At 42.9% G+C, this 27,893-nt stretch overlaps 2 protein-coding genes across 10 annotated transcripts in view; both read right to left on the reverse strand.

The window, feature by feature from the left end:
• Positions 1-10,991, reverse strand: part of MYO5A (myosin VA) — a 103,180-nt gene extending 92,189 nt beyond the window's left edge. For all 8 annotated transcript variants that reach the window (XM_072869339.1, XM_072869337.1, XM_072869335.1 and 5 more), the window contains exon 1: positions 10,511-10,991. In XM_072869339.1, the coding sequence (XP_072725440.1) occupies positions 10,511-10,537 (27 nt within the window). In that variant the 5' untranslated portion in view covers positions 10,538-10,991. The remainder of the gene's footprint in view (positions 1-10,510) is intronic.
• A 3,933-nt stretch (positions 10,992-14,924) lies between these two features.
• Positions 14,925-27,883, reverse strand: ARPP19 (cAMP regulated phosphoprotein 19). Of its 2 annotated transcripts, none has more exons than XM_072870945.1 (3): positions 27,861-27,883; positions 21,998-22,120; positions 14,925-18,462 (listed from the first exon to the last, which is right to left on the reverse strand). In XM_072870945.1, the coding sequence occupies exons 2-3, from the start codon at positions 22,115-22,117 to the stop codon at positions 18,292-18,294; spliced, it is 291 nt and encodes a 96-aa protein (XP_072727046.1). In that variant the 5' UTR covers positions 22,118-22,120; positions 27,861-27,883; the 3' UTR covers positions 14,925-18,291. The 2 variants fall into 2 exon arrangements, with proteins under 2 accessions (XP_072727046.1, XP_072727045.1); XM_072870944.1 differs by lacking the exon at positions 27,861-27,883 and adding an exon at positions 27,203-27,466.
• Positions 27,884-27,893: the final 10 nt, after the last annotated feature.

Below are 27,893 nucleotides of genomic sequence, written 5' to 3' on the forward strand. Positions count from 1 at the left end.
AAGATATCTGACATAAACTTTGATAATAGAGAAGGCTGTACTTTTCTGAGTATCTTTCTGTAAAGTTGAGGTCAAGTCCAAACAGCATTCTTTTGTTTTTACTTAATCCTAGCCCTCCCAAAAAGTCACACTGAAAGTAAAACACCTGCTTGAGGTTCTAAAAATCCAAAATCAACTGGTTGGTTTTTGTTAGAACGACACAAAAGCCCCAGGCTGAGATGTAGTTACATCATTAAAACAGAGCTTTTACTGACTTAGCTTGAGTTATTCAGGGAAAACTAGTTTTACTGAGCTAACCCAGAACATAACTCTGTCATTATGGTCAAGTCCACACCACAGACACCTTTCTGCCATATTATAACAGCAACCTGACATCAGTGAAGCACATCTAATGAAGCTATATTTAGTCCCACCGTTTTTTCATGGGAAATTAGCAGCAAGTCCCCACACAAGGAAACCAGAATGACCTGGCAAGCTCTAACTTAAAACCAGTGAGCGGAGTTAAACCTCCCAAAGGGCCTCCACAAGCATCGGTCGGGGGAAGCTGTGAAAGCAGAACTAGGGTTAACGGCCACAGCGTCGCTCTCAGAAACTCCCCGGCGAGAGCGGCTGCACTTCTTCCCCTGCGACCTTCAGCCCTGCCCTAGCAAACCCCCAAGGGAAAAGCGTGCGCAGGAGCCGCTGGGTGCAGCAGGGCTGCGCTGGCTGCGAGCGCCACTGGGACCCCCGCGCTGCCTGGCCCAGCCCATTTCATTAGTGCAATTCTAACCTTGATTAGCACGAGAAAGTACGGCAAACACGTCTGTGTTGGAGAGGGGAGTGAAATTAAAACCTTTCACACTAGTTGGAAATTGTATACCATACCTAGCCCTAGAGAAACTATTCCACTACTTTTCTCTACGAGTGTTATCAATTTGATTGTTTGCAAAAAGTTTATATTGCCTTTGTATTTCCAATACATAAGATTGCCACAAGGAAGAAGTGCACTCTGACATCAAATTCTAACAACTTCTGCAAATGCTTCTCCTCACATAAGATTTTTCTAAGACAGACAATGTCCTAAACAATGAAATTATTGTCTGGCACGTTTGAAAAAGTCTTCTTTATATATCTCCAGATCATAAGTCAAAACTCTATTTACTTTAAACCTTTATTACCAAACTATTATACTAATAAGTTATTATATGCTTGGCTGTACAGCCTTCACCTATGTTAAAACCAAGAAAACAACCAAATGTAATTCTACTTACTTTAACATACATATAGTCTAAACCATCTACTTCCATCCCGTATCTCTTGTAACACAGACTTTCAGCACTTGCAGAGGCAGTTGGTGTTTCCTTTCCAGGCAAAATAGGCTCAATCTCCATGGAAAATATTTCCATATTTCTTGTATTGGTGTACACTAACTCATAAGGCAACTGGGGAATCTCTCTCTGGTTTCCTCAGCAAAACAACTGAGGTCATCTGCTTTAAAGATACTTATGAATAACCCATGGAGTCTGCAGAGTGTAACGTGTGACAAGCCATGTTGGGGCAATGAATTCCCGCATTGTTAGGCCCACTCATAGTATTTTCAGTTTATTTCTCTGGCTCTACAAAGAGCAAGAGTGTCCTCCTGTAAATTACAAAGTAATCGCAAAATTCTCTTGTCTTGTGATAATCAAATGGAAGAACTCAAAGACACCACTGGTAATTGCAGCAAGACTTCATGATTTTTCATATCCATTTACAAAAAAGAGACCGTATCGGTATGAAAGCCACTCAGATGAGGAGTCTCTGTTCTTCTATATTTAGGACTGTGAAGCTAGAAATGTGCAGTTTACATCTAACCACACAGCAATCTTAGGAAACTTGACACAACAAGTCACATGTTGTATTTCTCCCCTGTGTTAACTACTGTAAAGACAGAATGAGCGCTCTTCAAAGCAACAATGCTTTAGCCTTTGCATTTAATTTTAAAGCAAGGGTTCTCATCAGACCACAGTGTAAGTAAGTAGCCTGGAAGAGTCTGCTCTTAACCATCCCCACTGTCTCCTAAGAGCTAAATAAACTCAACAAGCCACTTCTGCAAATTACCGGTGGCAGCTTTTATTCTATGTGAATTACCCTGAGAGCCTTACCTACAGCCACACCTGAAGCAGGGTTAAAAGGCAAAAATGAAGACTCAATGAGTAACAAGGGAAATGCAACAGCTTTCAAGATGTTCAGAAAATAACCACAACTTTCACCAAACAGCATGGAAGTAACAGGCTCGAAGACGACTCTGCAGGCACAGCTGCATTCTGCATTCCTGACTGCTTCTCCTCCAGTTTAATCTTCATACTGCTCCCTCAGACTGTTCATCAGCATGGTGGCTTCTCATTCATACTTGCTTATTTGATGTTAGGTTTGTACCTTCTTCTCCCTTAACATTTTAAGAAGCTTTACCCCAGCCTTGAGTACCTCTGTGCCATTATTATTCAGGGAAAGATCTGTGACAATTCTTGCTATTGTTCCCGATTAACAGGCCAAAGAAATCAAATCCATGCCACTAAGGAGAACAGATGGTGTAAAGACACAAGATCTCTGCTTTTGTAAGTAATCCATTTTCACCTTCTTCAGAATATGCATTAAAATTCACAGATACTCACATTAAAAGTTGGGTCAATATCTGCAATCCGTAGACATTCAGTAGGACTGAAGTCTTTAAACTTTATTAGTTGTGCCTAATGTTTCCTGTGCTTAACTTCCAGCTGCTTAATGCCCAGATTTCAGGGCACTCCTCTAATGTAATTGCACCAAGTACTTGTTCTCTTTTTAAAAACCAACAAACAAACAAAAAACGCACACACACACGCAAAAAAACCCACAAACCTTTTAGCCAGCACTGATCTCTTCTTTACATTTTATTTGTATAGAAATAGACTTATATAGAAATAAAACTACTAAATACTGCACTTAACTGAGAACAGGCAGCAAAGCAGCTATATTGTGACAGAAAAGGCGTGGGTTATGACCCAGATGGCCAGGAACAGGAAGACCCCAAAATCCTCAAGATCATCAGCTTGATAACTCTGGTGCTTTTCACATTTGCAGAGTGCTGGGCAGTTCAGGTTATCCATCTCACTCGGTATTTCACGTTAGGCTGCTGCCTGTAGCAAACTGAGAAAGTGGGCTGTGCTAAAAGATGATGAGCGGAACCATTATCTCCCCGAGATGGTGGGAGTCCTGAAAGCAGAAGCTACTCCTGAAAATACACTCTTGCTATTAAATATTAAAATTGGGTTTTAAGTATACAGGTCCTAACTTACTGCAACACTGCATACACAGAGCTTAACACAAAGAACTTGACAAGACGACATCGATAGGATATGTTTTCATTTGTTTTCCTGCACAAATTATGCTGAGCAGGTACACGACAGCGAAGTTATTTCCCTGCAGTAAGAGGAAATAGAGAATAAAAGGCCCAATCTTTCAGATTTACATGCTTGGTTTCAAAGCATAAAATTAAGCAATGCGATTACTCACACAGAATGAAGATAAATTTTTGCAGGATCAGACTTAAGCAAACGCAGCATTAAGCAAAGCCAAGCAACACTGAGAAGGAGAAGGAAATGATGCAGTCCTAAGCAAAGGGTGGCACAGAGCGTGGCACTGGCATAGGCATGAAAGTGCTGTTCTCTGCCAGGAAAGTCACTAAAAGCCTTGCTATTAGCGTTGGTAAATGAGGCCTTAGCAACCCAATCATACAACTCTCCATCCTGGATGCAGCTCAAAAGTAAAGCCAACAAAAGGAAAATGTTACTGTACAAAGAGCCTTTGAATTCAACAGTTTGAATTTTCTCTGTCTCCCATGACCTTTAGATAACAGGTTTAATTTTGTGCCTAATGCATTTCTACTTACTTAAAAGTTTCAATACTAATTTAAACCAATCAAACTCTTAGGAGCATCATCCCCAAAACAAAAACATACATCTGTTGTGGTGTATCATGAGCAGAGTTATGGTCTATGAAAATAACTTGAGCACAAAGATACAGTTTGAGGAAAAAGTCAAAGTCTTTTGACTGACTTGACATTGTGTTGACATTTTCAACATGATGAAAATTTCCAAGAACCATGGATTTATTCTGACCCTAACACAGTATTTTCTGCAACAAGAACCACCTGTTATTAAGGGAAAATAGGAAGTTCTTCCTTGCTATTTCAGCAGCAGAGAAGACAAGCAGAAGGTGCACACTGCTGCTTCAACTTGTTCAAATCATTTGCTAACGAAGCTGCAGGAACAATAGCCTTGCCCAAATGCCGCTTCTTGGCCCTGGGCCTAGCTGTACAAATACTCACTATCAGAGTCGAGCATGATGCACACAGTAGTAAACACTGGTCCACCACAGTGAGCACAAAATTAGATCAGAGATAACCTCTGCACCTTCGAGCATACAAAAGAAAACCCAACCAAGTAAAGGAGTTCAGACTCTGCTCGTCCCTAATTTCATACATGCAAACCAAGCTAAGCTGACTTTAACCAAGAGGCATAAAACAAACCACTGGCTCTTATCAGAGGAGCTCTTGCTGCTTGACAGCACAAAGTAAAACTGGGTCCATCATCTTCCCCCTAGCCAAGGTGCCTTTCAAACCAGCAATGTCTGTACATATGCTCATATATACATGCAGGTGTCAAAGCCTCCAGTAATATAAACAAGACTTCAAATAGTTAAATATTTGTTTTGTGTATGCTTTGTGTTTTCAAGTAATGAAATCCAAATTCAATGAATGTCCCTGTAGGACAGCCCAACTGGCTGGCTCCTCCGAGGTCTGCTGCAGAAGCTGTTCTGACTTGCCAGAAATCCAAGCACCAACCCACTGGTACCCACAGGACAGCAGACTTGTCAGCTGCGCACTGCTTTTCCCTCACAGCAGAAACACCATCTGCGATTAACCTTACTATCACTTCTTGCTTTTTTAAAATCCTATTAAAATAGACCATCCAGAAACAGTGAAACCTTGTGATACTGGACGTTTCTGTGACTTCCTCCAATTCAATTGGTTCAATGAGCAAATTTCAATAACAAAAATGCTTTCTTTAGTCCTACAGAGATTAAACAATGAGCCTCATTAAAGACAGAGACAAATTACTTTGTTATTAGAACACATGGAGAGGATTAAACTCCCAAAGGCCCCATGAGGAGACCCTAAGAGCCAGGTATATCTGCCTGACCGGCTGCCTATCCCGTGCAACTCAACCTGGACCTCTGCGGCTCACCAAAAGGTAACAGTGGTCATTGCACACATTTCCTGACATAGCAGGAGCTCAACAGCACTTTATCTGATAATTTATTTATCTAAAAAATAATAGTAATCCATTACCTAAGCCATCTGGCACATGCTATAAAATCACTGCAGTAGAAACAGACTGCAAATAACCAGTGGCAGCTCAATGTACAGACATTATTATTCTGCAAGGATTGCTGATGACAGTTTGTGGGGGATCCCACATAATCCACTAATATTATTAGGTAAATGTTTTAACATGATACTCAAAGAATTAAACAAATAAGACCAATTACTATAAATGGGACCTTCACAATTATTCTTTACATGTAACAAAGAATTCACACAACTTTCAAGATTAGGTCTACAGAAAAAAAAAAAAAAAAAAAATTTTGAATATAAAGCTATGATCTCCTCTCCCCCAAAAATAGCTCCCAACGATGCTACACTTTCAGTGTTTCATTAGGCCTACAGGATACGCCCTCCCAAAAACTATTTGTGGGCTGCGAGAAGCTTTCACAAACAGCTTGCTATTCCTCCGGCCCCACCGCCCTGCCCGGGGTGGTACCACTTCCTCCTCCGGACGCACTGGGCGCCCTGGGGAGCAGCTCTGGCACAGACCGCGCTCCGAACCAAACCATCGCGCATCTTGCTTCCCAAGGCTCACAGTTTCTTTTAACAAGAATGATAGATTGCTGACATGTCGCAAAACTGCCATTAGAAAGCTAAGAGTTTTTTCACTTTCTTAAGCTGCTGTGGTTGGCATACGACTACAGGAAACATTTTTTTTACAAAAACATAATAAAATGTCAAGGTTAGGTTAAACCAAGTATTGTTAGACCGTTGGGTAATTATATCCCCAGCACCTTCAGTCTAAAGGCAACAGGAATAAAGCTGGTGCGCGCAGTTGTGAGTTGTCACTGGCAGAGTTGCCATCGCGTTTATTCCAGTGACACGGCAGGTCCCTGAAGCAGAAAAGCAACTGAAATATCCCCTCTTCTGCTGCTGCATTAGATTTTTAGAAGACAAGAGGCAGAGATACAATTATAAAATATAGTGTAAAGGCTCGCTGTCATTTGGAGATGCAAGTGCTTGACAGTACACATTTGATTTCTGCAACAGCCTCTCTGCTCTGAACTGGACAGGTCTGACAGAAGCAGACCAGGACACCCAGGTTGTGCGTGGAGATGAAGGACTCCCATCTCTGCATTACTGGGCAGCGTGGCTCTGGAAGAACAAAGCAGCGATCTACTGAGACAACTGGTTAGTGTTTAATGTTTAGAAAACACTTATGTCACGTGCAATAGTGTGAACAGCAATATACAAGACTATATAATTAAGGAAGCTTTTTTTTAACCCCCAAGAAAAGCCCACTAATAAGCACAGAAGTTTGGACATAAAGGTATATTTTCTCTCTTATGCTCAGGTTGTTTTCTGCTGTCTTTCCCTCCCTGTGTACCATTAACGTACCCAAGAAGAGCCATAACCTGGTCAGAATCTGCGTTTTGCCGTTTTTGCCTCTAAGGACCCAGCACAACTGAAGGGGAAGACCAAGTCTTGCAACAGCCTGGCTTCAAACCCGAAGCAGCTGCCTGCAGACAGCCCCAGGAAAGCAAGAAAGGGCTCCCTGCGATGCTGGGGACTGCACAAGCGTTTTTTTGTTCTATGCAGTTCCCTCTGATATGTCCCTAACTCAATTTATTGCTTATAAACCCTCAAACTGAACCATTTCAAGGGGAGAGCAGCAGGACTGAAGGTCAGCTACTGAGTTCAGCTTGCCCAGACCGCGCTCTCCAGCAAAAACTGTTTACTGATTCCTCTCTGTTCAAAGGAATATTTCCACTCACTTTAACTGAAATTGGATTAGGCCCTAAATTAGGAGCAAGCTAGCTGGAGCTAGCTGCCCCTAATCTCAAAGACACTGGAAAGGGAGGAACGTATTGGTAGCAGTGAGAATAAAAATAAATTAAGGTCTGACTGAATGGATAAATAAATAAATAAGCGCACTGCACATGGCCATCCAAAACTGAAACAGAAATCCTGAGAGGGCAAAGCAGCATGCTCTAGGAAAGCACAGCATGAAACAGAAACAACTCAAACCCAGGGAAAAAAGGATGGAAATGCAGAACAAAAATGACTGAATGATGTCAACTTTTCACTCTGACTTTAAAAGAGGTGGCATAAACACAGTGTCTGATCTGCTTTGTTAATTTTCATGTACAGACAATGAGAGCTGGGGCTTGGTTTTACACACCTGAAACTCACAAAGGTGATGTCTAACATGAAACATGGCGGTTCGGCCAGTGTGGAGAAGTCAGACGAGCTCCAGGTCTAGGCAAAGCATTCTCACTTGCTCTGCTTTCCTTGGAAATTAAGATTACACTTAACAAACCTTATGCATGGCCTAGATTGTCCCTATCAACTTTTATGGGTCAGAAGAAGTAGGTACGTATCTGTTGTTGGTCAACAGATACTGAAATGCTGATCAACTACATCCGAGCACCGCTCAGCGGGGCTATGGTGATTCAGGAAAGACATTGAGATTCTCCTAAGTTTCTTTCCAAAGTCAAAGAACCAAAGCTTCCAGAAACGACCTTACAGCAGGACCACCAACCTGTCATTGATAGATGTCCAACAGGACAAGTTAAACAGAGCTCACAGGCATAATATTTTAAATAAGAATGCCTGGGATATAACCCATGGAGCAGTTTTAAACTGCAGCACCCCAAAACTGAAGCTAATGCCTTCAAGCAGAGCCTGTATTTGCAGCGTCACCGGGCACAGGAATACAAAGCCCAGCACAGTTCAGGCCCATTGTTCACAACTAGCTTGTGAGCGCGCTACAGCCAGTCCTTTAACTTAAATCCAAACTTCCAGATTAACTACAACGATGCACAACAATGAGGCTGCCTACACGGTCACCAAGTTTAGATATACATCTGGATGAATCAAAGGATTAGGATTTTCATAGGAGTGGCACGTTTTCTTCAAAAATGTATATCACTGGTTTCTAGCAAAAAATAATTTAGCTTGGGAAAATAAGAGTTCCTTTATGCTATTTCAAGATGGCACATGTGGTTGGGATAGTGGGTGCTATTTTCACGCTGGCATGCAAAGAAACAGAATTTGAAGGCTTAACAGTGCATGTTAAGAGAGCCCCACTTCCACAAACAATAGCTGGAAATAAGAAGTCTGCTTCTCCCGTTCTCAGACAACATTTGAAGAGATGCTGACAACTTCTTTGCAACACTGATCATCCAGTCATTAACATAATTTTACCAACTGTTGTTCCAAGTAACTCACATGAACACAGGTACCTGAACAACTCAGGCAAGCTGGGACGTGGGTTTCCAGTGGGAGAGGGTAAGAGAGCTGCCAAGTACTTCGCTTCAGGACACACACACGCACACACAGAGTCAGCAACAATGTGCTGCAAATTCATACCCTACCCTGCTTGCCAGCGAAGTATCTATGCCAGTACCATACGTTAAGTGTCGATGCCATACTGGAAGCTCTGGTACTTTAAGCAGCTGTCCTGAACGACAATCCTGACTCTGCCTGCCAGTACAAAAAAGATGTGAAAGTCGCTCTTTCTGTGCCTACATATGGCTCTAAAGAGGAGAAGAACAGCCTGTGGTGTGAGAGTAAAGCACAGAAGCGATCTCACTGGCCTTCGTCACCCAGCGAGTCCCTGCTGGAGGATCACCCCCGCACTTGTTTGACTTTGTGTTTGCTCTTTTTACTTCTGCACGCACGCTATGTCCTTAAATCCATTATTTATGTTACTTAATCATGGATGAGATACTGAACTCTATTGGGCGCCTGAGAACAGCTCTGCAGCACCATTGCTCTCTTGACCAGAATGCTAATTTTCATCCCTTTTTGCCATGACAGTTAACAGAGATACTCTTCTATGAGATGACACCGAGATGCCTCACATCAACTAATGCATTTAGCATTCCTCAGGGGGTGCAGGCACGCACCTCACTTCCTCACATTCAATCTCTCCTACACAAATATACTATTCAGATATGGTCAAGCTTATTGAAAGGACTGCCCAGTTTGATTTGTACTGATGCACAGTCAACATGCTGTCCACCATAGCCGAGTGGGAGGACTCAACAAATACGGTGAACTATTCATGCCAAAACAAAAAGGCTGTTTCCTTTCCTTTCTGTCATCACACAAAAAGCTAGACTGGGGATAATTTCAGAGTATTTCATGAAGCAGCTCAAGGATGTAGATGGCATTGGCTTTCGATAAAACACACTTTGTGCAAGCTTTTTGAACTAAGTATTTGGAGTTTGCTATGATGTGCTGCGGTGCTCAGTTCTGGTGACCCCAGTGATCCCTTCTGCCCTTAAAAACCTGTGGTCTGTCATTTCTTCAGATTTTTGCACTAGATCAAGGCAGAGCAATGTCTTGCTAGTGGTTAAAACAATCATTTCAACAGCTCTGGATTTGCAGGCTTTGCCATCATCAAGATGCGCAGGGCAGTAACTGTTTCCGGGTAGAAGCTGATGAGATACTAAAGATACACAAGACTGAAAAGATTAGAAAAATGTCCGTTTAAAAAGCGTATGAGAGTCACGCACCACATCATTGCCGGCTGTAGGGCTTCTGAACGACTGCCAAAAGAATAAATATAATCTAAAGGTGCAGTGTCATCAAAAAGGCTAGTTTAATGTTGAACCATCTAGGTTGTAGAAGGTGTTTTTCTACAAGGAAGGGGACGGTATTTCTGAAGGAGATAACCGAACAGCAGGGAGCGGCGTGGAACGGCCATCCGAACCCAAAGCGCTTCTTTAACGGAGCGGCGCACCTCCACCCAGCTGGCTGAGCCGCCCCAGCCGCTTGCTCCCGGCAAGTCCGCGGTGCCCACGACGGGAAGGGCAGCACGGCCGCTTCCCCCCCGGTGCTCTGCGGGCGGACGACGCCGCAGCGGCCCTGCCTCCCCGCCGCCCCCGGCCGGGCCCGGCCCGGCCCGGCGGGCAGAGCCTCTCCGGGGAGAGGCGGCGCGGCGGGGCCGTGACTCACCGGGCCGGGCACGCACCGGCGGCGGGGACCTGCCCCCGCGCCCCGCCGGGATGCGGGTCCCTCTTGGGAAGAGGCGACCCCGCCGCGGGGCGGCTGCCGGGCCCTGCCCGCGCCCTCCCCACCTCCGCCCGGCCCGCGCTCCCCCCCTTGCCGCCGCCTCTCCCCCCCACCCCCCGCGGCCCGGCCGCCCCCGCGCAGCCCCCGGCCCCGCCGCCGCCCTACCTTCGTGTAGAGCTCGGAGGCTGCCATGGCGCAGGGCGCGGGCGGGCGGCCCCTCTGCGGCAGCTCGGCGGCGGGAGGCGGAGGCGGCGGCGGGAGGATGCTCAGGCGGCGGCCCGGGCGCGGCGCGCCATGTTGCTACCTGGCGGGCGGCGGGGCTGCCGCCGCTCTGTGCATTGTGGGAGCGGCGGCAGGCGGGCAGGGAGGCAGGCGGGCGCCGCGATGCCTCCCACCGGCGGGCGGGCGGGCGGGCCGGCCGCCGCCCGGGGACCACGCCGTGCCGCGGGGCCGCCGGCGTCGGACCCCCGGCGCTGCCCGCTCCCCTCTCCGCGCTGCCGGACCCCCGAGGGTCGCGGCCCGGGTTTTACCGGGGGCGGAGGACCGAAAGGCAGGGCTGGGAGAGACCCGCGACGGCTGTCCGCCTCCCGCGCCCTGCCGCCAGCCCCGGCTCAGCCCGCTCCGCCTCCCGCCTCGGCGCGGCCCCACAGCGGCCTCCCGCTTTGTGCAAGAACCGGTGTTCCTCCCCTCTCTCCTGGTCCCGCTTTTTTTTTTTTTTTTCTGCTAGACTGAACAAGTGACTCATTTCTTCATCAGGGACGTTTATAATTTTTGTCGCTTTCCAGCCTGTGTGCTACTCGAGGTGCGGCTCCCAAACCTGCAGGCTCTGCAGCTCGGGCGTCACCAGGCCGGGTACAGGGGAACGACCCCTTCCTTTCGCAGGCAACGCTCCAGGTCACGCCAACAGAGTACCCTCCTGTGCAGCAGCCTCATCTGACGGGATTTACATCTGGTTGACAGCCTACTGCAGCCTCTATGTGCCTAGCCGCCACCCCACCACCAATCCAGTTATTCCCATTGTGTACTTCTGCATGTATTTCCCAGGTGCCAAGTTCTCCATTTTTTGTTTTCTCTCTCTGATTCTGATCCCATCCTTCAAAGTGTTTACAACCTCTTCCAGCTTGATTGCATCTTGATCATTCAAACCACTACTGAAAACGCTGAAGAGGACTGGGCCCAAAACAGTTCCTTTGATAAGCAAGTCCAGTTCTCGCCAAGAAATGAAGGTACACATAAAGTTTAACTTCCATGTCAAAAGGGAATTAAAAGCATAATCCATGTTCTGGCTAGGTCTTGAGATGGCAGCTCATTGCTTTATGAATCATTAATGGGTGTTCTTTACAGCTCGCATTATGGCAAGAGTTCTTTTGACAGCAGAACTGAAGCTATTACTACCTTTCTGTATTTTCCTTTTTCACCTTGGGAATGCATCCTACCAGTCCAAGTGGTCCAAAATACAAAACAAGTTTGAAACAGTTATCTTTGCCACACTCTCCACCAAAGTGCTTTGACTTTTTAAGTGGTATCATCTCTGCAAAATTCAACTGTTCAGATAACAGCTCTGTATTCAGCAGGTAGTATCTGTACTTCCCCTGAAACTTGCTGTGATTATCAAAGAAACAGACAAACCTGTTCTACAGAGAAAATGAGCCGTGAAAGAGATAGGTGACCTGCTCGAAATCACTCATCAACTGACTAACAGCCAGAAATAAAAATCAAGCTATCTTGACTCCCAAAATAAACACTCCCAATAAATGCTACAATCTAGCTGTACTTTACTGCTGCTATCTAAAAGAAAGGAGATGGAGAAAGTAGCAAGCACAAATGAAAAAGAAAAATAGTTAAGATTAAAATATGGAGCCTTCCCTGGAGTTGTATTAGGCGCAGATATACGGTCTTCACAGCTAGTAAACTAAGGTTAGTAAATTCAGAAGAGAGGTTAAAAAACAACAACAACTTGATTTTGCTGGGAGAGTTCAAACTCTAATGAGAATTGAATTAAAAAAATACCTTCCTTCCCATGTTCTGCCAGTATGTCCAGGATTATCAACCACAATTACTGTTACTGTCCCATGCCTAGGAGGCTCACTCCCATCAGCAGAACTGGACACTTGCTCTCAGTCCTACAAGAAGCCAAAAACTGGTTCCTGCAAATTGGTGTCCAGGTCAAGGGTGAGGTTTTTGCCTAAGAAGTTTGCACAGCTGCTCTTCACGTGTACACTACGGCAAAACAGAGATCTATACTACAAAGCTACCAGTCATCTTTCATGTATAACAAAAGAAAAGTGATTTGGGGTTCATTTAAGAGTGTGATCATCCCCCTTTAACAGGCTTAATCTAAGAATCTGGATGTATGAACCACAGAAATCTCACAATTTTGTTTTCAGAAGGGACCTGAACCTCCCCTCTGACTGTGTGCTGCTTCATATCCGATATTTAATACCCTTTCTTCAGAATGGTATCTAAATTCAAAGACATTCCTTTCAGGAGTTCGCTTGGATTGTGGATTACTGTAGCAGCCATTCACAGCTGGAGCTCAGGAGCCAAACGTTATTATAAGCCCCAGCAAAAAATAGATATCCGAGTCCAAAATATGCTATGATTTGACACAATTTGCATAAACGAGGATTTCAAATCTGCCATTAAGGACAGGAATTGGGGGCACTGAAAGCTGCAAAGAAACAACCTGTTTGTAATGTATTTAGACAGACTACTTATTACTTTAACATGCATCTCCTGCATCAAACATTTGCTGGCAAGATTTTAAATGTCCTCATCTCATATCCTGCACAGCATCTTTTCAAAAAGATCATTTATGGTATTTGATTTCAGAGCATATATCCCAGGCTATTCCAGCTGACAATGTATGGCTGATGTAGCTGACACAGTCCACATGCAGAATTTTATACTGAACTTGAACCCAATCAAACAAAAAGATAGACAATAATCCTTCTATGAATTGAGATTAGTTTATGTAATTTCTTTCAGAAGTGACTACAAAGCATCTGTCCTATCTTTTTTTCTTACATCTATGTTCTGTTTACATCCATGATCTGTTCAACTGTGGCAGAAAAGTTCCCTTCTCAGTTAGGACTTCCTATTCTGTTGCTGTCACGCTGTACCACAAGCGAGTGGTGGATTCTGTTGGCCAAACAGAAAAGGGAAATCATTAGAAGCACAGACGTAATATATACTGGGAACATAAGGAACATGAGATGGTGTATGTGGCACAGTGGATGGGCCTATCCACTCCTTTAGAAAAGCATTTGTATATACAACATTGACAATCAGTTTAACTCCAAGTGACTTTCACTGGAAAGACAGACAAAGCTAACTGAGGAATTCATAAGCTAAAATCCTCCTACTACCCTTTCCTATATTCTCACACTACAAGGATTAGGCCTGTAACTTTCAGCTGTAGAAAACAAACAGGGCTGGTTTCAGCCAGTACTGACCGAATAGTTACCAGTTAAGAACTCTGAAATGTAATGTAAGAGATAGGCAGGAAAAAATAAAATCATGTACCATGCATGTGTTCTCCCGATAACAATTGGGATTTACGTCCGGGTTTTTTGGGCTTACAAGAAAGGCAAGACACAATGAATTCTTAACCTAGATGATGAAATTCCCATGCAGAAAGCTTGCCTTGATCCATCTATGCCTATACTAGGAAGACTTCTCTTGTCTCTAGAACCCCACATACATATTTTCTTTTCAATGTATTAGCAGATTTTTTTTCAACAGTATAAACCTGAGAACAACACCTGAGAACAGACCTGAAGATTCCTGAAGATTCAGAAGAATCCATAGCTCCCATTCTTGCATTGTCCTGGTTCCGGCTGGGACACAGTACTACACCAGCCACTAGGAAGGAAATCAACTCTATCCCAGCCGAAACCAGGAAAAAACAAAAAACCCCACATTCATCCTGCTTGCACGCTCCCCCAGTCTGTTCTTCCCAACCTCACAGAGAGCCCCCCAGCCATCAAATGAACAAGTTACTGCAACCTTGCCTCCCTCCTGAATCATGTGGTCACGTTCTGCAAGCACAGCCACTAAATGCAAAGCTTCTCTGAGCACAGGTCTGTGCAACCATACCTGACACAGCTCTAATTAGAAACAGATTTGGGCAATAAGCCTGTAATTAAATGGTTTGTCTTCACCTGAAGATTGATGCCACTGCCCATACAGAGATTCAGGTAAGTTACTCACATTACTAATGCCAGTGTTAATGCAGCCTTTGCACTGCCTCAGCATGGTATTTGAATGACACTACTTAAATTGGACATTTTTATCCTCAGTTTGTTAGAGATGCAGAGTACAGAGGGTGTTACTATGACCTCGGTGACCGAGCTAACTGTAAATATACCACGTGGATCTTGAAGTTCCACAAAGATCAGCATTTAAGTCACAGTCTGAATATGAAATTAGTTGGACTTTTCCCAGCATCTTGATTTCTTGGAAATGTAGCCATACTCAGGCCAATACAGTCTATAGCAATGCAAACTTCTATATGCCAAGCTAATTCCCAGAAATCCCCTTCACTCAGTGCAAGGGACCAAAACAATCATCTGTTACGGAGTTTTCAAACAATAAGCTTTAATTGCCTTATTAGAAAAATAAGCACTGAAATATATATAAATGTGATTACATTGAAGTAATTCTGTAGTCTAACATACTAGAAACCAAAGCCCAGTCATATTTTTAATGATACAGAGTAGCAGATTTAGGTTTTAGAAATTTTCCATAGAGAATACCAAAGTATGCAGTATCTTTTAGGAAACCACAGTAAAGACAAGACAAATCTCCACGTTGCAATAAAAACTAAGTAGATCAATTTATTCTGTATACTATACAAAGTGTAAGTTTGTAAAGAACAGTTGACATTTTTATCACCTTAACATCTTGACTGGGTGTAAATATGTCCAACAAAATGTACTCCTGTGGCCTTTACACAAACACTGTCCTACTACATCAAGAACAATGAGAGGGAAGCCTTTGGTGCTACAGATTTGGGAACATACCTGTGAAGTTGTAATTAATCCACTTAACTATCTTGAATAAAATGTTGGTGCTACCTGCTATTATAAGCCTACGTGAGTACTACTCTAATAACTAAACACTGTCTATTTTTAAAGGCAAGATATGAAAGGGACTGCCAGTCTATAGTGTGGACAGGTTTTCTTTGAAAAAGGTAATTATCAAATGGTAAAACTCATATAATACATTATGTACATAAGTTTGGATAGCTGAGTTATCTTGCTGGAGTAAGCTGAAAGTAAGCATCAATTTGCAGTCATGTTTGATTTACTGTTAAGTGATTATTGGACTTAAGTTTTATACAGTGTATAGAATCAAAATAGCTGTGCCTGCTACTGAGGTCTGTCAGATGTGAAGGCTCATAATCCATCATTGACCTAGTTAGTATTACAGTACTTCAAATATACACAAGGATAATATATTCATAGCTGAATTTGTAGTAATCTTAAGAACTGCAAGTCACTGAGTGAACACTGGAAGAGCTTGTGTTGTCCAACCAGCAGGACAAGCTAAGTTGTAGCTAAGCAAGTGGAATGTTTAAATTTAAATGGCTATTTTTTAAAACCTTCCCAAACATCAAGAAAGCTCACCTTATGTGAGCTACAGAATAGTGGCACCAGACAATACACAGCAAGTCACCTTAAATTGTTCAAAATTTGTTTCAGGCCCAGTCCTATCATTAAGTTTCAATTTCTTTTATACATACAAAAATAAAGAGGGATTTTCACATTAGGACAAACATCTATAAAAAGCAGTTTGCTTCAATATACCTAGTTTCCTTACTATTCCCCCAGCCTAATTTCTTACTTAAAGAAGTCAAGTAAGTCCGTTTCTTCAACCTGTTCTGCAAAAATCACAAATTCTTTATAATACTAGTGGAGGATAAGGAGTAAGGACAGGCTTGACAGAGCCGATTTAATTACTAGAAAAGGGCTATACAGACTTGAAAAGAATCAGGTTAGCAATTTCAAAATTCTCTAGAATGACTTCTCTGAACCAAAGACATTAGACACCAACATACTTTGCTCGTGTTCTCATCAAAACAGGGCCAAATTAAGATTTTTCATTTTCTCTTGATCATTTTCTTATGTTTGCCTTTAGAAGAGAGCATTGCAGAAAATACGGGCCAGTGTGCTTTTTGACTAGCAGTCCTTTATGTTTTAAGACCTTTCTGAATATGTCATCACAAAGCACATCCTTCTAAAAACATGCATCTTTAAGAGTGTTTTCTCTTATAATATCCACATTGGTGCTTTGTTTGTAAATGGCTGTTACAGAACTGTTTCTTTAAAGAAAAAAGTATTCAGTAAACTGATCTTTTTAAAAGAGTTTCTTATACTCCCGAAGAACATCAAGGCTGTGATTACCTATATTAAAATCAATTACATTATGGATCATACTGCACTTTTAATATTCTGATTTCATTGAACAAACATCTTTTTAAATGCATCAAGTTACCTGTCTAGTATCAACTATGTATTTCGGCAATCTAGTACTTATGACCTGCATCATAAAGATGAACTGAAGTTCATTCCTGTTTTCTGACATGAAAGGTTACCTATTTCTCAATAGGTCATTATATAAATACTACTTCCAGTTCTTTGTTTCCCCAATGCCAATGAGGGGCTGCTGTATAACAAAGAAAAAGGGATTTAGTTTACTACCAGTTCAGGAGTCCAAGAAAAAAAAAAATTACACCTTTCCACTTCCAGAATTCTAAAATAGCCCAAAGACAATTGCATATCAAACCTTAGCAAGCCTAGATTTGGAGTTTGCCACACAGGAAACTCTCTAGAACAGTACATTTAGCCATCTCCCATGTCATCAGACAGGGCATTTCAGCTTTAAAAGCTTTAAGAGCTACTGAACAGAAAGGGCACTTGCCTCCAAATACAGGTACAAATTCCAGATTTATATCTGAATGCTGGACATTGTTGCGAAACAAAATATACAACCGCAAAAGCATAAGGCTGAGTCAAGTGTAAATGTGTTTCACAAATTTCAGGTATTCAATTTTTACTTTCAGTAGCAAGATTCTGGACTCTTAGTTTCAGGACAGGACTTTGAAAGATACAGAATCACTTGTGCTTTGATTGGCACATTATCTGCTTTTTAAAATGTAAAACTAATAGACGTTTGCAAAAGGTTGTGCAAAACTATTGTATTTACAAAAATGGCACAAGAGTGAATTCAACAGTCTATGCACATGCACACTTCATTCACATCTTCAACAAAAGTGTGTCCTAAGCTACAGAACTGAAAAGAATACCAGCTTCAACAGGCAGTTGTCAATAAGCACTAGATTCACAAGAGTTACACCAGAATGGGCAAATATTGCCCAAGTAAAAACTCTATTGTTAAAGCTGAAATAGGTTTAAGGCCGTTCAAGTTCAAAAGCAGAAACAAAATTCAATCAGAGCCCTGTCTTTGTTTTTATACATGCTTTACCATCTAGCAACTTGTGGTCTAAACCTCTATTTTAGACAACAAACCCAAACACAGAAGAAAAACCCAACACAACTGGAGGTTATATTAAATACAAATATGCTGTAATTAAGATGAAATAACAAAAGCAGAAACATTAGAAGTCGTAAAACTTGCAATGTCACTTGCTGGAACCAGTCCTACAACTAGGAAATGGGCAATATGTACATTTTCAAGTAGATTACATTGCTCTAACCAAACTTGTCCTTTTTAATCAGTGCATTTTTCTCAACTAGTCCAAATACTACACGTTTTACTCTTAACAGTACTCCCTTACAATAGCAGCACATGCTATCGCTACCTGCAAAGCTGTCAGTCTCATGACTTAGTGTAAGAAAGAAAAAGGGGGATGTGAGGGTAAGAAATAACTATTAAGGAGAAATAACAGAAATTAGAATAATCATGCAGTTCAGCTGTTCTCATCAGCCAGCCAGCTTGCTAGCAACAAGAGATGGTTTCCGCTGTGGAAGATCCTGTGGAGTAGGAATATGGTCACCAGTGACTTCTGTCTTGTCAGGAGCTGCAGTAGGCAGTTGCTTATTCTTCATCTTTGCTTTAGCCATGTTGTAATCACCGGAATCAAAGTATTTTTGCTAGAAGACAAAACACATATATTTAAAAGCCTGAAATCTTATCAGATTCATACACTGAATTACATAGTTAAATATATTCTTTAAATTTTAAAAACAGTTATAAAATCTTCCTGACTTGGCAAGGTAGCTCTATGTTAATTAGAAAAAAAAAATCTTATCAAGACTATTAAGCACACATAGCTAGACTCTTAACATTAGGTAAGTATACAGTTAAGGTTCTACAGATACCATTAAACTCACACCATAAGTGAACATTATTTTTGCCCTAGTTTTCCCAAGAGCTCTGATCTCCCACAAGTGAAACCTTGGGGTTTGTAAATTTTGTTGCAGTGAACAAGTTCTGCTACACAGAATAACCAAACAATGCATGAACTAAAGCTGGAAAACAGAGCCTGCTCTATCATACCAGAAGATCAAAGCAGCATGAAACTGCATGCTAACAAGAAAACCTCTTATCTGCACACATTAAAACAGTGAAACTATAATCCCTAAAGTTCCCAAACCAATTTTTTAGCAAAGTCAAATCTACTGTGTTGTCCTTCTGAAAAGCACTGTGTGAAGGAAATTCTTATCCCACGCTCCAGGTTTCTTCTGAATACAAAAGTGAGTACCTTAGGTTTGAATTTCTAAAACAGTGTTCCTTAATATTTCAGCAAATTTTTATTAGCATTACCTTTAACAGTCATCTTTGTTGTCAGATATTAAGTTATCTAATGGATGTTAAAGCCAAATGACTGTTATGATTTACCTGCATCACGGTAAGTAAGATGTGGCATGCAATTTCATCCAAGGTCTGCATCAAGTCTTCAACTGCTCATTGACACATTTTGCAAGAAAGTTGTATTTTGTTTACATATTACCATGAGGTCTACCGTTAAGGTACTTGTAACCCATGATTTTGAACAGATTGTCATATGAGGCCAAAAAAATTAGATTCAGCACAAAGATTTACACTAGCAATTGCTGCTTACAATTATCTCTGAAGAGAACACTCCCTAGTTAGCTCTATATAGGCTTATTCCTCAGTCAGGTGAACAACAGCCATCACTACCTGCTATGTTTAAGTGCTTCCAGGCAGCATATTACTACCATACTCTTTATTTTGCATTAGTACTAACAAGCTGCAAAATGTTCAGTAGCAGCAGTTGTTAAGAGAGACATAATTTGAACACCTGACTTAACAGGCCTTTATCTAAGGGGGGCAGGGGAGCACTTATGCAAGGCCTCCTGAAGAAGCCTTTAAACGTTCCCTGCCAGAGCCTTAAAGCTATCAATCTGTTTTTCCCATGCAGTCAGTAGTACATCTGAACCACACGCTTTTATTCATAAACCTTCACAATTCAATCCTTTTGAGTGTGTAATCCCTATTTACACCACAATGTTCTAACACTGCATCTGCAGACTAGACTTCAAGTTATAACATAATCTGATTTGGAAAAAGGCTTTCATATTTTTGCCCTTCAAAACTGAAGAAACCAAAATAAACTTTTAAACAGCAACTAGGTAATAACAGAATTGCTCAACCTTTAGATCTGCTACTGCTGTTAAGAGATATCTATTTCTGTCTATGTAAGAGCTCCAAATAGAATTCCTCTACAAGAGCATGGTGTAGCACTGTTCTAATCTACTGTTATTCTGGAGAAAGCGTGCTAATAATGGTGTGTGCACCCAATGTAGAACACTTCTTGAGAGCAAATATCAATGGGCAAAGTGTGTGCTAGTTGCCAAATCGAAGAAAATCTGGGCTATGGTTGACTACATACATTTAGAAGAATATCTGAGAAAACCTACCATCTTTCATGCATTAGAATATCAGTCCATTTCTTCCTTTAACTTATTCCTGTATTTTCCTCTGATTTACTCTAGCTTCTCATAGATGCCCTGTATTTGATCATCCCTTTCCAACTGACTATGTCTGTCCAGGTGTCTTCATGTCAGAAACACTATCTGAAAGCGTACTCCCTATCCTCACTATTTTAAACTTCAGCAATCCAGGCAGCCCAAAGTACACCAGGTGTCTATATCAAGTAAAGATGCTTCCTCATTTAAGACACTGAGCACACTAAACAAAAATAACAAAAAATAAAATGAAAGAAGGTTATTACCACATCAGGAATGAAGAACTGAAGAAGGCAAATTTGGAATCCACAACTTTATGCCATCTTTCATCATAGTAGCAAAATCCCAAACACTTAGTCAATTAAGATGCCCCCTGGCCTACCTCTGCTCAAATTTGAAAATATAGGCTGCCACAACCTTTGCATTAAATAGTGCTATAATCAAGATGAAGATATTGTACAGATTGTTATTGTTGGCAGCAAGTTCTCCTCACATTTGCACTGAGTGCAAGCAGTCATAATTCCTTTATGGCCATCAAACCTTAGGGAGTGGATGCTGGTCTGTTTCCCTGAATTATCATCGCAACACATACTTACCTTCTCCCTTCTGTGTCTACACATACACTGAACCCACTTGAAGTCTCATTTAGGCTGCCTTTGACCACATAACAGCACAACTCACAAAAGGAGTCACCTAACCTACCACCTGCCCATGCCCAGCAGCCATTAACTATGCTGCACATGCTCCAACTGATGAGAGAAAGCTTATCCAAAAAACCTACCAACAGTTACAATTCCCAGGAGATGTTACCAGATAGCACAGAATTAGATCAGCACTGAACTCCAACAGCTGGTTTGCAAAGGATTTATACTCGGAATCATTGCGTGCAGTCAAAGAGCCTAGGCAATAGTAAAAAAAAAAAAAACAAAACAAAAAAAACCCACCCCAAAACAAACAAAAAAGCCACAAAAAACCCCACAAAAACCCCCAATAACACAGTGTGACAGCAATGAAAGCACCATCAGAAATAGTGATATACTAGAATTATTCCAAGAACAGAGTTCTAGCATGCCTGAAAGGCATTACATAATCACTTTATGAATAATTAAACTAAAAAAATAAACAGTTGAATAACTAAGAAAACAACAGACACTGGTTAAATGTGGAACAATATTGAAATACTAACTCACTCTTCATTCTTCCATCATTATTTTTTGGTTATATATTCAGAATTATACCGCCACTCTCAAACCACTGATGTCAGATAGCGCCTGGTGTAACACAGCAGACACTAAGCTTGTGTGTGCTAAAAACATGGATCATAAGAGTGGACATACATTTTGGGGACATAAGAATGGGCAAGATAAGATCAGTACAAAACAGGCATGAGGTTCTGACCCTTAGTGTTTACTATAATGTTTTTTTTATGAAGTCTATCACAGAAGCACTGAGCCAGCTTCTAAGTTTAATTTTTTCTAAAAAGTGCAGTTGAGCCACTGATGATGTAAACAGCTATTCCGCCAATCTGGCATTTGTTTTGTGGAAACAAATTTCTCTTCCTTGTGCTTTCGCAAACAAAGTTTAAATTTCTTAGCACTCTTACTCAAGCAAAGGCCTGTGGAGTGCAAAAAAAAAATCACAGGTACAGGAATTTTGGTATTTCTTGTCCATACCCTGCGGACAATAAAGAACTCACTCCTTTTTGAAGCCTCTTCCTCAAGAAGTCTGAGCCGCCTGGCTTCTGGCCCAGATGAGGATATCTTGCTTTCAATTTTGCTTCTTCAACTTTTTCTGGGCTGATCACCTTATCCTCCATTTCCTGAAAGACAATTAGCAATACTGTAAATGAAATATACCATAATGAATTATTTATGCAGAATACCTTTGCAGGTAATTCACCAACATGCCGATTGCTGCTACCAAGTGAACATATCAATTATTTGAACAGACATTTGCATACATTCTCTCTCAAATACTGACAGCAACTGTAGGAGTTCAGCCTGCCATCTTAGATGCCTTTCCTGGAGACGTGTTTGAATCTAATCAATGCATTTCTCTTTCACATAAAAGTAGTCTATAGTAAAATTAAATTATTAAATTAAAAAAAAATCCCCCAAACAAAAAACATTTTTGGTCAAAACAAGGGTTCCACTACGAACAAACGAATGTTGAAAGCTGGGCAAGAGCCACAGGATTTTTTTTTTCAGCTACCCCTGTTTGATCATGAAGTTGCACAGACAGACTAGCACTTGCATTGCCACAATCTATGTATGACTGCTCTAACTGTAATGTATTGATATTCACTGTGAAACAGTGTTAAAGTAGCTCAGTCTCAAAAACATGCCTGCTATCATATAATAGCAACAATACTGTATTTCTCTATACATGTATATAATTATCCTAAAATTATGAGGATGAAGACAGTTGGATAGTGCATTTGTGTAAAATAAAATGCCTATGAGTATACTGTAAAATATGGATGCTCAAAGTAATCATTGGAAGATACTCATTTGGCAAAAACTGCAATTCGTATATCCAGTCTTTCAACAATGACCTCTACTTTACACTCATCTGTTCCGGTCCATGTAGCAATTTGATGTATGAAGCACAATTTCTTCTATTAGATCATTTCTAAAATATCTTCCATTCAAAATTCTTTTTTGCCATTTTCCAGTATTTGGCCAAGGCCATTTTTTTTTTCATGCAAACCATTGCTAGTTCAGGGAAAATATGTATTGATTTGCACTGACTGCTGTAGTTCTTGAATTGTTATTATCATCTGAAGTCACAGAAAGACTTTTAGGCAGGAAAGAAGAATTGCCATTGATATCAGGAGAGCCTCACATTCATCTGTGACTAAGGTTTCATACCGACTTAGAGCTGCTTAGGCAGCCCCTTCACACTCTTTTCAATCCATGTCATCATCCTTTGCATTGCATCAGTCAGCATGACTGCGTGCACTCCACATGAATGGGTTACAGAAATTAATTCAACAGAAAAATAACCATCTTTTTGGCTTTTTTCCTTGTTGGGCTGTGTTTCATTTGTATCAGTTTCCACAGTCTGGATCACCAAGCAGCTGCACAAACAGGTATGTTAGCACAGCAGCAGGGAGGACAGAGGAACACAAGCAGCTGGGAGTTACTGAAGTCAGAACTGCCAAAGAACTAGAGCCACCACACTAGCCTACCCCAGTCCTTTCCTATATCTCCTATAAAAGCTCGAAGTTCTATAATATTCAACATCTTTCTGGTAAGAAACCTCAGAAGCAAAGGTTATAACAACGGATTTAGAATATAACATTGTCTAGTTGCTCCATTAGGCCGAGACATCTCAGACAGCTTTGCACAATACAGTGGGAATCTGAATTAACAGTTCTACCAAGGAAAGATAGAAATTCTCATAACAGTTTAAGAGAAACTTCTATGAGGACAGGAACCAATGCTTTTTATTAGATTAAAAACACAGTTAGGCAATACAATGCAAAATACAATTAAACAAAAAGGGCAAAGTTTCCCTCACACTACTGAACATAGAACTATACTATTTCTCACTATATAATATCATACTAGACAAGACCACAGTTTTCATCTGTTATAAAGATCATTCTTCAGCTGCTGTTCTTCCTGTTGTGCTTTACTATCATACCGACACCAACTGGATTTTCTCAAAAGCAATCCTTTCAGCTAAACACTTTCAATATCTAATGCTGAATCACTGGGTACTCACTGTTGAGCCAACAGACAAAGCATTTGAGGGGGCATGTTTTGCCAACACTAACCAAAAGGAGACAGTTTTAAGAACAGAGGGCCAACAATAAATAGCTTACATAAATATGTATTCATGGTGCATCAAAGGGGACATTTATGCAGACTCACAGGGCTGACAAATCATCACACAGCAGGCAATCAAAACACAAAATACTGTGTTATGCATCAATGCGGCTGAAAAGGATACAGACTACAGTCACTTACTCCTGATGACCAAGAACAACTAAGACTCAAAAAACTACGCAAGACAAATTAAAGAATTTCAGTAAAAGACTTGGGGTGTCAAACAAAACCAGCTGATGGCAGGTTCAAAAAATACTTAAGACAACAGTTTTTCATATAAAACATAGTTAAGCTGCAGAACTCCTTGCCAAAGGATACAGGGAGTGCCAAGAATTTATATGGATTCAGAAAGCAACTCGATGTGTTCATTTGCAGCTCAGAAGGCTTTTAAACCACAGATTGCCGAGACCTGGGATAGTTTTCTGGGGAAGATCACTGCATGCACGTCCTGACCTTATATTCTTCTGTGGACTAGACGGTATTGAGCATGCTTGGAGATGTGTTGTTGAGCCACAAAGGCTTTAACCCAAGCCAGCAAGGCCATTCATACATTTACAACATTCTCCCTTGAGTTACAGAAGCAACAACCAAGTGACTAACAGATGATTGGGGGGGCGGAAATCAAGATACACCGCGCTCTTCTTCCTAGCGACAACCACACAAAAGTTATAATTTTAGTTCTCTACAGGAATTTGACACAGCTAATGAAGTCTGCTTACTTCATTAAAAAGATCTACCAGGAAGGCAGTAGTTACCTAACTCATTTAAAGATAGCTTTTGCTTTTAATCTTTACAGAGGTACTAGCAGCATGAAGTTCCATATCTGTTGGACAACTGAACTAAATGGCTAAAAAAAGAGCCATCAGCCTTTTCAAACTCTGGTATGAAGAGCTCATCCTCTTTAGCAAAAGACATCAGACAAACTGTAAAGCAGAAAATGGGAAAAACATGACAACAGCACAACTCTACAGCGAACTGATGTGGCAGAAGCCAGTCCAGAAACAAAATGCACCACCTCCTGAAAAGCTTCCTGAAAAATATAGGCTTTTAAGGCAAAAAGAGAGTCAGTCAATGAAGCATATGTTCTCCAATGTCTAAAGTTTCTTTGTTGCTGAACTTCCCCCTGCCGCTATCCTGGGTTTTCACACTGAGAACAGGAAACACTGGTCTTTGGCAAGTTTTCAATGTACATCGCTCTCTTGTTTAACACTTTCTCACCTAACACATGCACAAGCTTCTTAGAGCACACTAGAAAAGTTTAGAAAAGAGGTCTGATCATGACAATGCTGCCTCAAAGTTCATTTAGGGGCTTCATCTTTTTTGAGCATACATATGAATAAGTACTGCAGAATGGGTTGTTTATATAAGTATTTCAGAGCTAAGCATTAACTGAGTCAATGTTCAATTTTGCCTACCCAGACAAACAGTTTTAGTGAAGGTTAATACTGCAATGCCATAATAGCACTGATATCACAGTATCCTAAAAGGATATAAACTCACAAAAACCAAAGTTTTATTTTATTGACATCATTAATTTGTCTTGAACACCTCATCAGATTAAAACTAAATTAGCAGATCAGTAAGGGACTCCTGTGTCTCAAATAAAGGGCAATTTTTCAAAACGCTGAGTAAGCACGGCATTTCAAGACTTCAGTCTGAAACTCAGTTAGCAAAATCAGCCCCAGCCACCTGACTTCATCAGAACACACTAGAAGGCATCACAATAAACTTGCTAACACATGTTTTACTATGCTCTTATTACAGAGCTATTCTAGGAGTGCTGCGTAGGCCAGGGATTTATTTTTATAGGCTTTGAACAGGAAGGGTATCCCTTCAGTAGCCTACCTAACATGAACATAAAGCCAAGCTGCAGAACACACGCGTTTAAGAGTAGATTACAGACCTGCCATAGAAGCTGGTTCTGATTACTGCACCTATTGAGAAGGTATCATTCCATATTAAACCCCAAAGCTCTACTTGGATGACTAACTCACATTACAAATTGTAAATTATTAAACAAAAACTTGACAGCTGAGGAAGATTAAGCTTTCTCTTTCAGCGTCCTTCAAAGCAGTACTTGTGTTTCCTAACTGCTCCCTATCAGAAATAGCTGTGGAGATTGCAACTGAGTCCATACAGCAATGACAAGACTAAAAAACAAACGGCTTCTTAAAGTCACAGCCAACAGAGGGAAACTGCTAACAGCATAAAGTCATCTATAAAGCCAAATTCCACTTAAGAAACTATAAAATTATTAGTTACAGAGATGACATAACAGTGCCATCACAAGATAACCCAGCCAGTTATTCTTTCTAAAAGCCTTTACTAGAACAGGCCACAGCCACTGTGTTTTGGATACTTCTCGTCCTAAATAGCTTACGTTAAAAGCAGAAAATTTTCTAAAAGTGACACAAAAGTTTAGCCACCGGATTATGGCTGCTCTCCAGCTGCTGCGACTGTGAGCTGAAATTCTTTCCCCCCAGGACGCCCTGGCAGGCAGAGCACCCGGCGCAGAGCGGGGCCGAAGCTGGTCCAGGGAGCGAAGAAGCGCCATTAGCCCGTCCAGGCCAGAGCACGCCAACGATTTACCAGAGAACAAAAATTCCCAAGTGCAGAAGCCAACATGGTGGTGCCGCTCCGCCGCCTCCAGCCTCCGCCAGCCGCGGGCGGCAGGGCCCGCGCCCTCCCAGCCGCTCCGGCCTGCAGCACAACGCCGCTCCCGCCGCAGGCCCCGGGCCCCGTCCCGCCCGAGCCGGCGGTGGCGGGCGGCTAGGGAGAGCCGCCCGGCTCCCCCTGCCCCCAGCGCGGCGGCGGAAGGGCCGGGGCTCCTCCCCGGCGAGGGCCGCTGCTCCGAGGGGGCTCCGGCCGCGGCCAGGAGGGCGGCCAGGCCCGGGAGACGCTGCCTTAAGGGCCGCGGCAGCCCGCGAAGCTCCCCCGGCTGAGGGAGGGAGAGGGGCCGGCCGCGGCGCCCCCCGCTCCGCCTCAGCGCGCAGATGGAGGCGGGAGAAGCCCCGCGGGGCCTCCTCCTGCTCCTCGGCGGGGCTGAGCGGGGGCTCCCGGCCACCCACCTTCTGCTCCTCGGCCGAGGCGGGCTCGGGACTCTCGGCAGACATGGCGCCGCGGCAGCAGGACGGCGGGGAAAGGGCAGGCGAGGGAGGCGCGACGGCCGCTCCTCCGCGCAGCGCAGCGCTGCCACCACCTCCCGCACAAGATGGCGGCCGCTCGCACGACGGTGCGCCGGCGGGACCAGACTTCCTCCGCGCTCAGCCTCCCCGGCGGCACGGCCACGCTCCGGGCGCCGCTCGGGAGCAGCTTCCGCCTCCGCCCCCTGACGTCACGCCCGCTGCCGGGCACGCGGGGAGGGGCAGGGCGGCGCGCGGCTGTTCTCGCCCCGCGCAGCCGCGTCCGCCTCCGCCCGAGGGACCCTGCGGGGGCGGCTCCGCGGCGTTCCCGGAGGCGCGGGCCCGGCAGGCCCCTCCGAAGAGCGCAAGGCCTTCGCTGAACGCGGGAGGTCACAGACCGCCTACAGAGAGCCGCCCGCAGCAGCAGGGCATGGCCCAGCTCCAGCGGGCAGCTTGGGCGCAGCTTCCGGAGGCCGAGGCTGGGCCCCCGCAGCACCCCGGGACCCAGCTCGGTCCCCGCCACGTTCCTGCCGCTCTCTGCTCCTGCAGGCCGGCCCACCCGGCCTCCCCGGCCCAACATCAGGGTAAAGGGGAAAAAAAAGACCTTTGTTGCCTGGCTGCAATGAGTTCTTTCGGC

This window comes from Ciconia boyciana, chromosome 8 (genome assembly GCF_034638445.1).
Source record: "Ciconia boyciana chromosome 8, ASM3463844v1, whole genome shotgun sequence".
NCBI classification, from domain to species: domain Eukaryota; kingdom Metazoa; phylum Chordata; class Aves; order Ciconiiformes; family Ciconiidae; genus Ciconia; species Ciconia boyciana.

What these genes read in the sequence shown, in the direction of transcription:
- ARPP19 (XM_072870944.1), bottom strand. Translation starts at nt 27,247, where the DNA reads ATGTCTGCCGAGAGTCCCGAGCCCGCCTCGGCCGAGGAGCAGAAG. An exon ending in CCTCGGCCGAGGAGCAGAAG is followed by an intron (nt 22,121 to 27,202) that starts GTGGGTGGCCGG and finishes ATTGTCTTTCAG; the next exon opens with GAAATGGAGGATAAGGTGAT. An exon ending in GGAAGAGGCTTCAAAAAGGA is followed by an intron (nt 18,463 to 21,997) that starts GTGAGTTCTTTA and finishes TTTGTCTTCTAG; the next exon opens with CAAAAATACTTTGATTCCGG.